Raw genomic sequence first — 14,507 nt, forward strand, 5'->3', positions numbered from 1 at the left:
AAAGAAGATACAACGACGACGCTTTTCAACAATAGAGGCATCCGTGCCCTCTCACAAAACGTCCTTTCTCGTCCGGTGGTAGTCGAGCAACAGTCTCCCTTTTTAGCGCTTCTACACAATTTGGTTTTAAGCAACCTTTCGCTGATAAGCTGAGCAAAGGGTAAAAGGCACGGCTTCAACCATAGCCCTAGAGCTGTAGCTGTCACAGCAGATAAAGACAGCTGGACTGGACTTGGCTTGTACAACTTTTGGGCCAGCTTTACTGCATCTCTGTAATAACCAGCTTCGGATGCGTTCATACTGACTAACGCTTTCGTTAGCTGAAGAATCGAATTCTGCAAAAGTTCCGTTGGTTCCGCTCAGCATGTTCTGTAAATATCCCGACATCGCCCAACCTTGGTACTAGAAGCGGATGGAGAAGGCACGGCTGTCACCCTTGTCCGTGTGGGTAATGTGTGGTCGAGGGTGTCACGGTATAGTACCATGCGACATGTCTTCTAATGATGTCCGTCAGTTGGATGTCAACACGGTGAACGGCAGTTGGAGTGTTCTTGAGAATGAAGTGAGTCGTATGGGAGTTAGTTCGGTCTTATTGTATGGAGTCCCTAGATACAATGATGTATCGAGCGTTGGAGAGAACGCGACAGAACGTGTCGTGTTCTGACGGTGGCAACGGAGTGGGACAGATAATACTTATTGCCTGCTTAACGGATGTAAATGGATGCGCTCCATTTTCCACGGCATGCATGTTATGGAAGGTATTCTCGGTGTCACTATAAGTATATGTGAGCGCGGGTCATGGTATAGGAATACTATGACCGAAGAAAGATATTTGTGTACGGTTGAGTTTGTTTCTCAGTTTTGTTGTTTTGTTGGCAAATCGGAGAAGCAACGAGAACTAGTTTATAGCACTAATTCTTCAATCATTGTTTTATAAGTTCTTTGATCCGCATTGCTAGTTTACGCATAGGTCCTCGTATCCGCTGCCTAACCCGAGGGGAGCGTCGCCAACGAGTAGAGTTTTACAGTCCCTAAGTCTCTTAGGTGTATCGCCGGTCGTTCGTAATAACGCCCTCTCTTGTTTACCAGGCTCTGTTCCTAACAGCGCTTCTGTCCATACGGTGTACATTGGTGTATATCGTAACAGAGGGGATTCTCTGTGGAGCTAGGACTGTCCAAGTGAGAGCAACAAAATGAAGAGCGCTGAGAATTTTTGTCCTTACATAACAAACGGCCATTGGCCCTCTACACAACTATCCTTACAATACTGTCCATTTTTTCATGTTTAGCCATGCCCTGTCAATCACACTAAAAGCTAGTTTTGACTCTGAATCGGTTTTGGTTCTTGTAAGAGGTTCTCCGACCACTTGTCAACATCATGTACGCTAAGAAAGGTAATTGAATGACTCGGTTGCATGGTGTCGTTGCATTAGAGACAATTGCTTATGTTTTGGTGGGGTTGAGTTTTATTCCACGGCGGTATCGAGCGCCCACTAAATCGATCTTTTGCTTGACGCTTTTTCGGCGCTGAATCCGGCACGTAAAACTTCTGTGTACCATGCGGTCGTTGGACTGTACTGCTGGAAAAGGAGATGACTGCGAAATGTTGGTTGAAGTTCTAGTCCCCGTCGATCTGAGGACTACTTGCCCTTTGATGGTTGGAAGGTTGTTTGATTTTGGCTTCTTCCCGGGAGCTTGATATACCATTTGGTGGTATTTGATCCACGCTTCAAGTTTGTCGTAGGTCCAGCTGCCACCCAGTGTAACTGGTAACCCCTCCGCTTTCAAGCCATACGGTAAGAGCTGTGGAAGAACTTCAATACCCGAGTACCCAATATGCAAATTTCCGCGATCACCCAAGGCGTGCTTCAAGATCTGAAGCAGTAGGGTGACCAGATTGTCCGAATATCTCCGGTCTTTAGCTGTCGGTGGGATGTAAATAAGATGAAACCCTTCGATCCGCACAGCCATTCCATTGCTCATAAAATGAAGAACCCGATTATTGGCACTCCTATCCACTACGGGACGGTCCATAATTCGCAAAAAGACCATTCCGTTTTTTTGCGCCTTCCGATTCTGACCCGCCAGGGAAATCCAAAAGAACAAAAAGCGTATTCTCTTTTCATTTACCACGCTCTCTGGTCCAGACATTCGAGCGTGATCGATACAGTAAATGGAACGGCCGCTGGAGTCCGCAGGAAGGCGGGCAACAAGACCTGTCTTGAGATCCTTCACGTCTTCTTTATCTAAGCATCCACCTCCAGATAAATCAAACATGGCCCGAAAAGCCCGCTCCGCAAACGTTTCTCGTCTCGTCTTCCAGTAAATCGCGAGTCTAGTAGCGGCCGCCCAAGCGTTAAAGTCTTCACGGCGCATAAACAAGGACGCGTGTGTTTCGGCCTCGACTATGTTTGGGACGAGACGGATAGCCTCTTCGTAATCCTTTTTATCTTTGACGAATTCCATGGCTTCTTGTATCTGCTTGGTAGCTAGCTTACGCATTGCGAGCGTTTCGTCCAGGTGATCATCATCCTGCTGCAAGCTTGTCACATCATTGTCATGCGCTAAGCGTTGAAGGCGGTTACTTGTTTGCATTGCTTAACTTACTAGTGTCATGCGATGTTAGTTGGCGTTTGTTTCGTGGTAAGATAAGTGGTTGCCTTCTGTAATGGACCGGACAGCCGCAACAAGGGAAAGTGTCCCGACGAGCGAAGCGGCGTCTGCTGCAAGGTGTGACTGCGAACGGGTACTGTCGGTACCGCTATCGTTCTGCTTCGCACGAGAAGAAATGGCAGAAATTGTCGATATACAAAAGTCGTTCCTGCTTGTAGTGAATTAACAAATGTCATGCAAAGCAAAATTACTTTATACGGTGTAAAACTTATCGTTTAAAATTAAGTAGTCTTGCCCTATATAAACAGATAAATATGTTGCTTGGGGCTGTACGGTTCAGAAACGAGGCGATCCAAAATACTGAATCGATTCTAACTGTACATTAAACGTTTACAGACCTTTGGTAGGATACGTCAGTAGCTACGTTTCTACGAGGACGACATACCGGTAAATCTCCGATCATGGTCTTGTATCTACAGGAAATTCTCTAAATGGGCAATTATGTCAAATCCACTAAACGGGTCATACGTTAAGCAACTAACAATTCTTAGTAAGGATTTGTCCGTTGACAGTTAAATCACAATTCCAGGTATTTTCGACAGTTTTGAAGATTCGTAAATGGGCTCTGTAGTATCCAAGAAAGCACTTCCTACGACAGAAGACTGTCAATGAAAGGATTTTATTATTAGCAACGTAAGTCCTTCAAAGTCGAGCAGCTTACACTGACACCAGTTCACGATTCCTGGTACAGCACCAACTTTTTTTGAGGTCAAGCTACCTTGCAATCAGCCCAGAATGCAATTGTTCCGCTTTGCTTGACGCTGATTTTGAACAACAAAGCCAGCCTGATTTGATGCTCTTGACTGTGAGTTATCGTTTCCATTTCTCCGGTCTGTGCTTTTATATATGCTAAAATTTTCCGCTCAAATTTTGCTTCTAAGAAATAGGATCGATTTGCATTCGCAAAAACGGTATGTGCAGCGGGTTAGCAGCCATATAGCGGATTTGGCAGGGTCTGATCACTGTTTAAGCAAATTTTCTCTTGTATTTATCTCACGTTCTGTTTCGCACAATAGTGGAGCGATGGAAAATGAAATTCATCCCTAACTGACGACCTGTTGTAAATCCAAAAGCGAACACTCCAAGACTATCAGCAATGTTTAGGAGTTGCTTGGTTCTTCGTTTGGAAAAAGTGACTGCGGTGAAGGGGAAGTTTTGCTTTTGACTGATGTTATGTTTTATTAGGCTTTCGAGCAGTATGTCACAGTCGCTCGTCGTAGCTCTAAATCGATTTTGCTGCAAGCCTTAACTTGCTACGGGTAACATCTGCGAGGTCCTTTTTCATTTTGCGTGGTGCGGACATTGTCATGTCAAACTTCGCATGCTGCTGCGTGCATCATATTTTATGTTGGAAATCGTCACATCTCCAGTTTCTATCCGTTCACTTGTCCACTTTCTTATCGCTTAGAGAGCACAATCACCAGTCTCTAGAGAGCACGGTCTTTTAAAAAAGCGTGTTATAGATTACTCACTCGTATGACAGATACGGATAGTGACGACGAAAAATTAGCACCTGCGGCTCGTGGAATGGCTGCGGAATCCGGTGGCACTGCGACCGCCGCAGAACCTCACTTTGTCTACAGGCAGCAGTGGCGTTCGTGTCATCCATCAAATCCTGAAACAGTCTCTCGCTTTCAAGAAGAAACGAATGCTTTGAAAATTCCAGAAAAGGCGGCGTATGTACAAGCAATGTCATGCTGCCCTGAAATCGTCCACAGAGAGTCCAATCTGTTACTCTTTCTACGCCATGAGAATTTCAACTTTCCCGCTGCGACCAAACGGCTGGCCCTGCATTGGAAACATCGACTAGAGTATTTTGAAGACAGGGCTTGGCGACCTCTCTTTGACTTTTCGGGGCATGGTGCGTTAACAAGCGACGATATTGCAAAAATAAAACTGGGGTTTCTGGCAAAACTTCCAGCGGATAATGAAGGACGTCCTGTCATTTGCGTCGATCGTAATAGATTGGACGGAATGGGCGATGAGGTGAATTCTGCACGCATGCGCATTCTTTTTTTCTGGCTCTCATTTATTTCCGGCTTTACAAACGTGCAAGATAAAGGGTTCGTTGTACTGAGGGTCACGAGAGGGCAAAGCATTGGGAGAAGCGGGTTGGCAAAAGTTCAAAATTTAGTGCGTGATGCCATGCCACTAAGAATTGCAGCTTTTCATATATGCTCACTACCACCGCCAGGAGGACGAAAATCTTTCTCAGACGTAGTAGTTCCGATTGTTCTTCAGCTGATGCAACGTGCACTAGGAAGGAGGGCTAACGTGCATACAGCATCCACTGGTGCGGAAATGTTAGAGAAGCTTAAACCCTTTGGGTTGAAAAAAGATTCTCTTCCACGCATTGTTGGGGGGTCTTGGAGCTACGAAAAATTGGACGCCATTATTTTGCAGCTTTCGGCAAGGTTCAGAAATGGTGAAGGAGCAACTGCTGATGTACAGAGTAGCGATGCTGGTAACAATATCCGGGCCAATCCTGCTACCGGCGACGAATTTTCGTATTTGACAGACCGAACTGTCTCCATACGGACCAGGCATGTGGAGACACAGAACCGAAAGTTTATGAAGCGAAAAATGGATATGGTTCAACAGAAGCATATGCAATCTGAAGGCGAAAGAAGGTTGTAGATTATGACTGTTCAATCTTTCTCTCATCCTGAGCTCAAGGAAAGACGGATACCCCCTCGTTACATTGATTTCGCCGTCAGTGCCGTAAATCGAGGTTATCCTATGAAATGGCAACAGCTCGACAAATGTGACGCTTCGAGGTTATTGTATCCTTTGTGTCCCTCTACTAGTTCCAAGAATTACCGAAACGCCAGTAGTAAGTGGTACACGTTTCTGCAGAGTCCCAGTCACGGTCCTTGGTAATTGCTTTGCTTTTGGATACTTAAACGCCTTCATGTTCTTGGCTGCTCAAATGAAGGTCGAGCTCTTGTTGACTTATCTGGCCAAGGCTACCTAGATGAAAAAAATCTCGAGTGCACGAGAAATGGATGGGTGGTAAAGCTACGGACGATTCTAGCGGTAAGGCTGTGTTGTGTATGAATTACTCCAGTTTACAAGGCGTATCCTTCTCTGATGTAAATGAAGTGAGGCTTAAAAAAATTGGTCTTTGTCTCAAGTATATTCTCATTGCAGAATGGCCAGATCACCAGAGGTGTAGTATGCATCCGTCATGTTGAGCGCCCTGTTTTAGACGGAGCTTTGAAACCCCGGATGCTGAAATATGTAAAGAAGTAATGTCTGTCAAGGTATAAGGGTTTCATCTATGCTGCTTCCAACTCAAGTTGGAAAATCGGACGCATTCGGATAAGCTGGTCCCTCTTCTCATCAGCTTCTCAAGGCTGCCTTCAGAGGGAAGGATTTTACACTTATTATCGGACGCCACAACAATGGCACCTAAATATTTCCGCATGAGATTGCGTCAAACATAGTACCCGCAAATCTTGGGGCGTGCGATTGTACGGCAACTTTGAGGCTTGTTTGATGCCAGCTGTTCAGTGCAAGATATAAGCTTTGTCGCTTCCGCTGGGCTCGACTGAAAGCCTAATGATAGTCCCGTAGCCAAGGTTCAATGCGTGCACCCGCCTTTGTCTAAGGTCATTATGCTGACGCATGCGAAATTGCGAAAGGGACCAGCTGAGTTGGAGTAGAATGGGAAAGTGCGTAAGACGCAAAATTGCTCGGTTTTCACTAATGTAAACAGCTTTCGCTTGACTGAAGCAACTTCATGAAAGCAGCTCACTAACAGTGGGGGAAGGTACCTACTCGCAGAAACACAAACGATCCCAGATTGATTGCAGCGAATTGGCCTGAATTTCAGAATTGCAAGGGCTATAGCTCTAAAAAAAATTAAAAAAGCAGATATGAAATTGGCGTCGTAAAGAAGTGCGCAAAACATGTTCTCATTCGTTGCAACTGTCTATCAGATTCTTTACTACTGAGACTTGAGACGATCGATTATACTGGCCCATTCGTCGGGTCCCCAGGAACTTTCAGTTCCAAGCACAAGCTTATCTTCAATGACGTGCTTTGGCGTTCCAAATACCCCGTAACCCATGGCGATTTTATGCTCTTCGTAAGCCGGTTTCACTACTTCCGTCCAGTCATGGACGTTGGCAAGAAAGAAATCTTCGTTGAACTTTTCATCGAGAATTCCAGCTTCCTTCGCAATGTCACAGAAGACTGAATCGATTTCGGACATGCGGGCATCGCCAAGAGCCTTGTTGGTGTATCGTTCTTGATTAGCGTAGCATGCGTCAATAAATTTGAATCTGGCGTCAGTTCCTTTGAAATTTTCGATGAGTTTTGCCGCACATTGGCCCGGGAATGCCTGCGGGTGAAAAGCCAAGCTCGTCAAATAGACCGAAAAATCGAATTGGTCCGCGAAACGCTTTTTGATTTCAGGAAATCGCTCCCAGTTTTTTTTCGCAAAGGGGCACTGCAAATCCCAAAATATTTTCCAGCTCTGCTTCGTCATGGGTGCTTTCCCTGGAGGGGACAATGCGTAACAACGAGAAAAAAAGAAAAAGAGCAAGAGCGACACTCGCATAGTCGGTGAAACAAAGTTTCTGGAATCTGAGTGATGATTGTTGGGAATGATGCTGATCTTTTCTAGGGTGGTGGCAAAACGTGGGCCGAGGCAAGATACTTTTTTAGTACCAGATCAGCGAGAATTTGTGGAACCCCCTTGCCATTAAAGCTCATCAGTAGCTTTTTTTACAGTTAGCCTCAATCACTTCTCCTTCACAGTCAGTCAGCTCACAGGTATGGAGCAAACTGATAAAATACTTGCAGGATGGGGACAGAAATGTGAGAAAGAATGGGTTTTAAGAATGTAAGTTGCCATTCCACTTCTTTCGAAATTACGCGCCCAGTTTACGAAACTTATAAAATTAGAAAATACATTCATCGTGCAGGCTCTCTTCGAACCATCAATTACGAAGAGGGCTCTGTGTCTTGCACTCCGCGTTTGTCAACCCGAAACCGTCCGACCTGAGGACTTTCTGTACTTATTCGTTTTGCAGGATGTTTTTCTAGTCGACAATGCGTCTCGCCTCCTGATCGGGCAACTTCCGCCCAGACTTGAATATCGGCTGCCTTCCAGAATTTTCCCAATGCTGGTTTGGGTGTTGATAACCGACCGTCATCACCGCTACGATGTGAGACTGAGCCATTCGTGATAACAACGGCGACCCGGTATCGTCGGGCGACGCGCCGCAGGGTGTTAGAAATGGTAAGGAAGGGCGAGTCGGAGTTCAAACATCCTGAAGCCGAATCGAAAACCAGGAGACAGTTCGGCGCTGCTACAGTTCCAGATTCCAGTGAAAGCTCAATGTCAGCGAGGGCTGCTAACAACTGATGATCGTCTCCCACAGAAAGGAAATCTGTCCTCGTCAGCACATCAAATTGCACTGATTGCGGATAATGCTTGACAAGCTGCGAAAGACGTTGGGCATAGGATCGGAGGCTAGGATTGCTGCTAAGATACCATGTTTTTATGTTTGCGGTAGAGCTGGCAACTTGCAGCGCTACTTGACTTTTTCCACAGCCGGGCGGCCCGGAAAATTGGGTCACATATCCAAAAGGTATTCCTGAATGCGGGTCGCTGCTGTGATTGAGTGTCATTTCTGCCGATGGCGCCACTGAGTACTCTTTAGGAAAAGACAGCAGTCGGTCTAAAGAAAACGAACCAGTAGTCAACGTTGGGAATTCACTTTCTCGTGCTTTTTCTTGGAGCATTTCTAGGACAGAGATTGTGCCGCTGACCCTGAATGGCGAAATTGGGCAATCAGCTTGATCTTTACTTCGTTCGTGGACGTTGTGTAAGAACCGTCCGTATTTAGAAGTCGCAATCAGCGCCTGAGCCACATCGTGTCGTAGATTGTTCGCTTGTGGCAAGGCGATCGGACGTGATCTTGAACCTGTAGAGTCGATGATTCGCAGGCTTCCTGGGTGGCGCGACAATAGTGCCTGTGGCGTTTCAATCGGCTGGAATGGGTTTTGCTGGGTCAGAGTGGACGAGTCTGCTCCGTTATTCGTGGAGGAAGCCGGATTCCTGGGCAAGCCGATGGAGCTGGATTCCGTGACGAGTCGGGTGCGCAGCTCGGGATGCATTTGTATTGATTGGAAGGTTGGCATATTTGCTTTGCGAAAGAAAATGCCGATCTGTCAGTTTCTTCGGAACCGCTTGATGCACTCAGTTTGAGGTTACCGTCCGCTTCGGCAGACTTGCGAATTGTGAGCTCATCTTTGCCGACTTTTAGGTTTGTGCGTCTGTCCCTTACTACGTGATCGATGGTGTCAAGTTACGGTATTTTTGTCTTGACTGTGAGACGATTTTTTTCAAGCGAAGAAGATCTGTGTGAAACTACTCCTTGTTTTTTAGAGCGCGTTGTACGATTCAGGCGTCGAAGAAGCTTACTCTATTGTGGGGATGGGCCGTACAGTAATTGGAATTCGTTGAACTATTAGTTTTCGAAATACGCTTTCGTCGAAAAAGGGGGGAACGACTCCCGACTTATAATAACAATCGCGTAATCCTCGTTTACATAGCCATTTGACCCGCCTTCTCCTTGACATCTTCAATATCTCCAACCATGTAGAAGGCACCCTCCGGCAAATCGTCGTAGTCTCCATTGATAATCTGGGAAAAGCCGTCAATGGTCTTTTCGAGCGACACAAACTTTCCGGCGGTACCCGTAAAGACTTCGGCGACATGGAAAGGCTGAGACATGAACTTTTGGACCTTACGGGCGCGAGAGACGGTGAGTTTATCGTCTTCGCTGAGTTCGTCCATACCCAGAATTGCGATAATATCTTGGAGGGACTTGTAATCCTGTAGGAGCTTCTGAGTGGAACGGGCAACATCGTAATGGCGCTGTCCGATCACACGGGGATCAAGCATACGGGATGTGGAGTCGAGGGGATCGACAGCAGGGTAAATTCCAAGTTCGGCAATCGAACGAGACAACACCGTCGTGGCGTCCAAGTGAGCAAAGGTGGTGGCCGGGGCGGGATCGGTCAGATCATCAGCAGGCACGTAGACGGCCTGCACGGAGGTAATGGATCCTTTTCCGGTGGAAGTAATACGCTCCTGAAGAGCTCCCATGTCCGTCGCTAGAGTAGGCTGGTAACCGACAGCCGAAGGAATACGTCCCAGGAGGGCAGACACCTCTGAACCGGCTTGGGTGAACCGGAAAATGTTGTCGACGAATAGCAACACATCCTGGCCCTCTTCGTCACGGAAGTACTCAGCGATAGCGAGACCAGTCAAGGCAACCCGGGCACGAGCACCTGGGGGCTCGTTCATCTGTCCGTACACGAGGGCAGCCTTGGAACCAGCGGTGGATCCCGTCTTTTCATCAATCTTGATGACTCCACCCTCAATCATTTCGTAGTAAAGATCGTTACCTTCACGGGTACGTTCACCAACACCAGCAAAGACGGAGTATCCTCCGTGGTTCATGGCAATGTTGTTGATGAGTTCCATAATAACGACGGTTTTACCGACACCGGCTCCGCCAAAGAGACCAATCTTTCCTCCCTTGGCGTAAGGCGCCAAAAGATCAACGACCTTGATTCCAGTGACGAGAATATCCTGGGATCGTCCCTGTTCCGTGAAAGTAGGGGCGGCGCGATGGAGGGGGGCGTACTTTTCGGCCTCCTTGCTGAGGAAGATGGGTCCCTTCTCGTCGACGGGTTCTCCAATCACATTGATGATGCGTCCCAAGGTATCCGGACCGACAGGGACCTGGATAGGAGCGCCAGTGTCGACGCACTTTTGTCCACGGACGAGACCATCGGTACTTTCCATAGCAATCGTACGGACAGTGTTCTCTCCCAGATGCTGGGCAACCTCCAAGACGAGGCGCTCAGCGCCCGCTACGACTTCCACTTCCAGAGCGTTGAGAATCTTGGGGAGTTTCTCATCGAATTGAACATCCACAACGGCTCCAATGACTTGGGTTACCTTTCCAGCACCCCAGAGAGCAGCCGTGCTGCTATAGGCACGAGCGCCTCCTACAAAGCGTCCAAAAGTATCGTCAAGGTGAGTCGAAGTTTGACCCGTATCAAGGGTAACAAAGCCATTTTTTTCCGAATTGGGTACTGAGCCTATCCTCTTCCTCTACGGGCAAATTGTCGCAGCAGACCCATCCAGACCATGGAGAGGCTTTTTTGGCGTTTTTCTTTCCGCTTTTGCGAATAAAGTAAAGGATACTTCAATTCGTATGATAGACGAGAGACGGCACGATTTTCTTACCGAGTTGGGCGATACGACGGGCGGCGAACATGGTCGACGACGGTCCACAGAGAGCAGGTAGTGCGACGACAACGGCGGTGTGCGGGTAGGTAGGTAGGTACGTTGGTGCGGCGGCGGCGCTCGTGTTGGTTTCGTGCTACGAGCGAGAGCACGTAGGAATTCCACGTACGATCCATGGAAGAACGACGCACGGAAAGATTGGGTGCCTGCCGATCCAGTGACGTCACCGGATCGGCAGATCCAAGCTTGGTCCGCGCGTACCCCCACGTCAATGTGCGTGGTACCAATTTCCTCCCTATGATCCGTACGGAACACAAGGCGTTAAGGTTTTCGTACGGTCATCGTACGTAGCTGACGGTAAAAGGCTTGGATCGTGTCTACGTAGATTCACGTGGAGCGGCAAGACGACAGTATTACACTACAGCTACTATTAGTACACCACCGTGCGGGAAACACAAACACAGCTCTACTAGCTAGTTGCACGAGACTTTACTACTGTCCCCAACCCCGCACCGTCGCAACAGTTGCCATCCCAACGCGCAAGTCCGCCAAACCGTAGCGATCCTCGCTCTCTGTGTGTCCTTCAGCTGACGAGTCCGACCCTTTCGGATCATCCCAGTAACGACTCTTACTTGTTCGAATTCTGTATTATCATGTTGAGTCGAACAGCTCGTCCTGCCCTTCGCCGCGTCGTTGCGGTCCGCAGCATGAGCTCGGAATCCGCCGCGGCGTCTTCCCTGGTCAAACTCAACTTTGCCCTCCCCCACGAGACTATTTACAACGGCACGTCGGTCTATTCCGTCATCTGCCCCGGCTTGGAGGGAGAATACGGTATTACTGCTAATCACGTTCCTTACGTTGGACAGCTCAAGCCTGGTGTCTTGCAGATTCTACACGAAGAAAACACGGCCGAACCGGAAAAGTACTTTGTGGCGGGTGGTTACGCCTTGACCCACGCCGACTCGACGACGGTACGTAACGTAGGAACGCTCGCTTTCGCAATTTGTGACGTCGTGAATGACGAGATACTCACATTTATTCTCCCATATTCGCCGCATTCTGATCCAATATAATCCTCGCCAAGGACGTCATTTGCCCGGAAGCCGTCAAGCTCGACGACATTGATTCCGCGGCAGTCTCCCGCCAGTTTGAAGCCGCCAAAACAGCCTTTGGCGCCGCGGCTGCCGGGACTATCGAACAAGCTGAAGCACAAATTGAAATGGATGTCAATCGTGCCATGGGCCTCGCAATCGGCGTCAATATGTCCTAAGTATAAAAACCTTTACTCTTCGCCTTGGCAATACTAATTTGGACGGTAAAAATACTGGTTTTACAGCTTGATGTTCTGTGTGTTGTCCGAATAGCGAACTAGGCGTCTCCCAAAGACGTTCATATTGGGCGGCATTTCTTTTGTGCACTGTAGAAACGATCGCAGTCAGGAGCATGGTGCCGCCGACGCGTACCCCCTGGAAGACAAACGAGGCAACACAAATCAACAATAGTACGTCCAGATCCGGAGGTATCTGACAATGTAAGTTACGCCCACAAAATTAGTTTTCCTTGCCGATCCAACGATGCCACTTGCTGGCCACTGGATCCACCGCGACACCAATCAATAGCGCAAACGCCAGCAACGTGTGAACGTAGTGTCTTGACCAAACTACCGTCGGTTGCGCTCCAGACCAGAACTGCTCCTTGACTGCTCGAGCCCGCCGTCACGTAGCGTCCGTCCGGAGAAAATACGGCGTGAGACCAGCTGTGGGCCGTAGTGAAGGCACCATCGCGTAGCGTATGTGTGGGTAGGCCTGTACGCAGATCGGTAATCTTCAAGCACGAGTCAGCTCCGTTTGTCAATACCAAACTGGAATCCGTGGGAGAGAACTGGCAAGACGTGATGGCGCCCTCGTGGAGACCTGTAGCGACAGACAATGCCAAGAATGAGAAATTGTGTACTTATGCGCCCCCGTCAATCAATCCTTCACTGCCCTCCCTCACTCACCGGATATATCTTCCGTGCGTTCTCCGGAGCGCAAATCCCAGAATCGTAGTCCTCCGTCCAAATGCCCCGAAACAGCCGTCTGGGAATCGGTTCCGACATCAACACAATTTGATGTAGAGCTGTGGCGTAACGTGGTCGTTTGTCGGTAGGTTTTGTGTGAAATATCCCACACTTTGAGAGAACGATCGGCAGAACCAGTAACCACGGCGTGCTCATTGGCAAATAATCGAACACAAGTAACTTTGTGGGCGTGGCCAACGAGATGATGAATCTAAAAAAAAGTGGCATCGTTAGCGACAAGGCCGAACTATGTGCCAGGTTCGCGTCCGTACGCACCATTCGTTGAGTCCTCAAATTCCAAACCCTACAAGTTTTGTCACTGCTTCCTCCCACCACAGTGCTACCGTTAATGTCGCAACACATCATGGAATGTCCGACTGTTCCCCGGAATGTTACCCGTACAGTACCCGTGTTGGTATCCCATATTTTCACGGTTGAATCGCTGCTTGATGTTGCCACCAAATTGGTCCCGGATGCATCGTACTTCACGCAAGTTCCGTCCATAGTATGCGCGTCGATGGTTTGTTTGGGAGCGCTTGGCAAGACCGTTCCTAAAGTGCCCCATTTCCGTCCGCTATCCTGTCCTTTTGCTACAATTTGTTTGTCTTCGTTATCAGCTTTTTCCTTGGAGACTTTCTTGCTAAACCAAGAACCTTTATTGTAGGCACGAAGCATATCAACTTCCCGTTTGAGTGAATTCACCATTTCAGTCAAAATATTCACCTCATCAACTGTTTTCCCCTTTTCCGTCACTACCCGTTGTTCAATTATTCGGCTTTCCTTCTTCAGATGGTCGTTTTCTATTTGGAGACTGCGAATGGTCTTTTTCAGTCCATCATACTGCTTTTCTGCCAAGTCGGTTCGTGATTTGGCCTCGGACAATTCGTTAGTCAAGTGTTCAATGGCTCTTTCAGCACCTTTATTTTCTTCTCGCAAATTAGCGATTGTCATTTCCTGCGCTGTGTTCAAATCCTTCATATCGCTCAAGTCCTTGGCGGTTTTCAGTGCGGCAGCCTGATCGTTGGCTTCTGACTGGAGCTTGGCGTTGTATTCGTCCTGCAACTTTTCAAGCTTGTCGCGTAGTTGGACTTCATACTTTCGAGCGGCCTTAGCTGCCGCCGAAGTGACTTTGGTTCCTGGTGAAGTGATCGCTGCATCTTGCAGTTGCTGTCGTAAACTAGAAACTTCTCGTTCCGAGAGCTCATACTTGGTCAGGAGAGCATCTACCTGAATTAAAAGTGTTGCGTTTGCTTCGTGAACCGACAAGAATGGAGCTGTCTCGCGATTGTTGCGTTCAATCACTAACTCGTAGACACTGTTCATCGCGGGGATTCAGCAAATAAATGTCAAGGTTTCGAGCCCTTACAGCACAGGAAAGATTGCTTCCGAACGACATCATAATGGTCGACGACGATCAATAACGCCAATATTTTCTTCACAGTTATGGCGAATTAAATGTTGGAGTCAACTGGAAATCCGGATTAATCAACAAATCTAGTT

The 14,507-nt window shown here is 47.9% G+C and overlaps 6 protein-coding genes across 6 annotated transcripts; 1 reads left to right on the forward strand and 5 right to left on the reverse strand.

The window, feature by feature from the left end:
* Window positions 1-1,443: 1,443 nt before the first annotated feature.
* Window positions 1,444-2,686, reverse strand: PHATRDRAFT_43396 (predicted protein; the record flags this gene model as incomplete). Its single annotated transcript, XM_002177878.1, has 1 exon — window positions 1,444-2,686. The coding sequence occupies exon 1, from the start codon at window positions 2,593-2,595 to the stop codon at window positions 1,444-1,446; it is 1,152 nt and encodes a 383-aa protein (XP_002177914.1). The 5' UTR covers window positions 2,596-2,686.
* A 1,366-nt stretch (window positions 2,687-4,052) lies between these two features.
* On the forward strand, window positions 4,053-6,554 carry PHATRDRAFT_43397 (predicted protein). Its single transcript, XM_002177566.1, has 2 exons — window positions 4,053-5,709; window positions 5,824-6,554. Exon 1 carries the CDS (start codon window positions 4,150-4,152, stop codon window positions 5,308-5,310), a length of 1,161 nt encoding a protein of 386 aa, XP_002177602.1. The 5' UTR covers window positions 4,053-4,149; the 3' UTR covers window positions 5,311-5,709; window positions 5,824-6,554.
* A 37-nt stretch (window positions 6,555-6,591) lies between these two features.
* PHATRDRAFT_43398 (predicted protein) lies at window positions 6,592-7,165 on the reverse strand (the record flags this gene model as incomplete). Its single annotated transcript, XM_002177879.1, has 1 exon — window positions 6,592-7,165. The coding sequence occupies one exon, from the start codon at window positions 7,163-7,165 to the stop codon at window positions 6,623-6,625; it is 543 nt and encodes a 180-aa protein (XP_002177915.1). The 3' UTR covers window positions 6,592-6,622.
* Window positions 7,166-7,623: 458 nt separating this feature from the next.
* On the reverse strand, window positions 7,624-8,826 carry PHATRDRAFT_32604 (predicted protein; the record flags this gene model as incomplete). The annotated part of the gene is made up of 1 exon (XM_002177880.1): window positions 7,624-8,826. One exon carries the CDS (start codon window positions 8,824-8,826, stop codon window positions 7,624-7,626), a length of 1,203 nt encoding a protein of 400 aa, XP_002177916.1.
* Window positions 8,827-9,135: 309 nt separating this feature from the next.
* On the reverse strand, window positions 9,136-11,019 carry atpB (predicted protein). Its single transcript, XM_002177881.1, has 2 exons — window positions 10,949-11,019; window positions 9,136-10,707 (listed from the first exon to the last, which is right to left on the reverse strand). The coding sequence occupies exons 1-2, from the start codon at window positions 10,977-10,979 to the stop codon at window positions 9,233-9,235; spliced, it is 1,506 nt and encodes a 501-aa protein (XP_002177917.1). The 5' UTR covers window positions 10,980-11,019; the 3' UTR covers window positions 9,136-9,232.
* A 448-nt stretch (window positions 11,020-11,467) lies between these two features.
* On the reverse strand, window positions 11,468-14,330 carry PHATRDRAFT_43401 (predicted protein; the record flags this gene model as incomplete). Its single annotated transcript, XM_002177882.1, has 4 exons — window positions 11,468-11,919; window positions 12,033-12,861; window positions 12,948-13,218; window positions 13,284-14,330. 3 exons carry the CDS (start codon window positions 14,328-14,330, stop codon window positions 12,485-12,487), a joined length of 1,695 nt encoding a protein of 564 aa, XP_002177918.1. The 3' UTR covers window positions 11,468-11,919; window positions 12,033-12,484.
* Window positions 14,331-14,507: the final 177 nt, after the last annotated feature.

This window comes from Phaeodactylum tricornutum, chromosome 2 (genome assembly GCF_000150955.2).
Source record: "Phaeodactylum tricornutum CCAP 1055/1 chromosome 2, whole genome shotgun sequence".
Taxonomy (NCBI): domain Eukaryota; phylum Bacillariophyta; class Bacillariophyceae; order Surirellales; family Neidiaceae; genus Phaeodactylum; species Phaeodactylum tricornutum.

What these genes read in the sequence shown, in the direction of transcription:
- atpB (XM_002177881.1), bottom strand. Translation starts at nt 10,979, where the DNA reads ATGTTCGCCGCCCGTCGTATCGCCCAACTCG. An exon ending in CCGTCGTATCGCCCAACTCG is followed by an intron (nt 10,708 to 10,948) that starts GTAAGAAAATCG and finishes GACGCTTTGTAG; the next exon opens with GAGGCGCTCGTGCCTATAGC.
- PHATRDRAFT_43397 (XM_002177566.1), top strand. Translation starts at nt 4,150, where the DNA reads ATGACAGATACGGATAGTGACGACGAAAAATTAGCACCTGCGGCTCGT.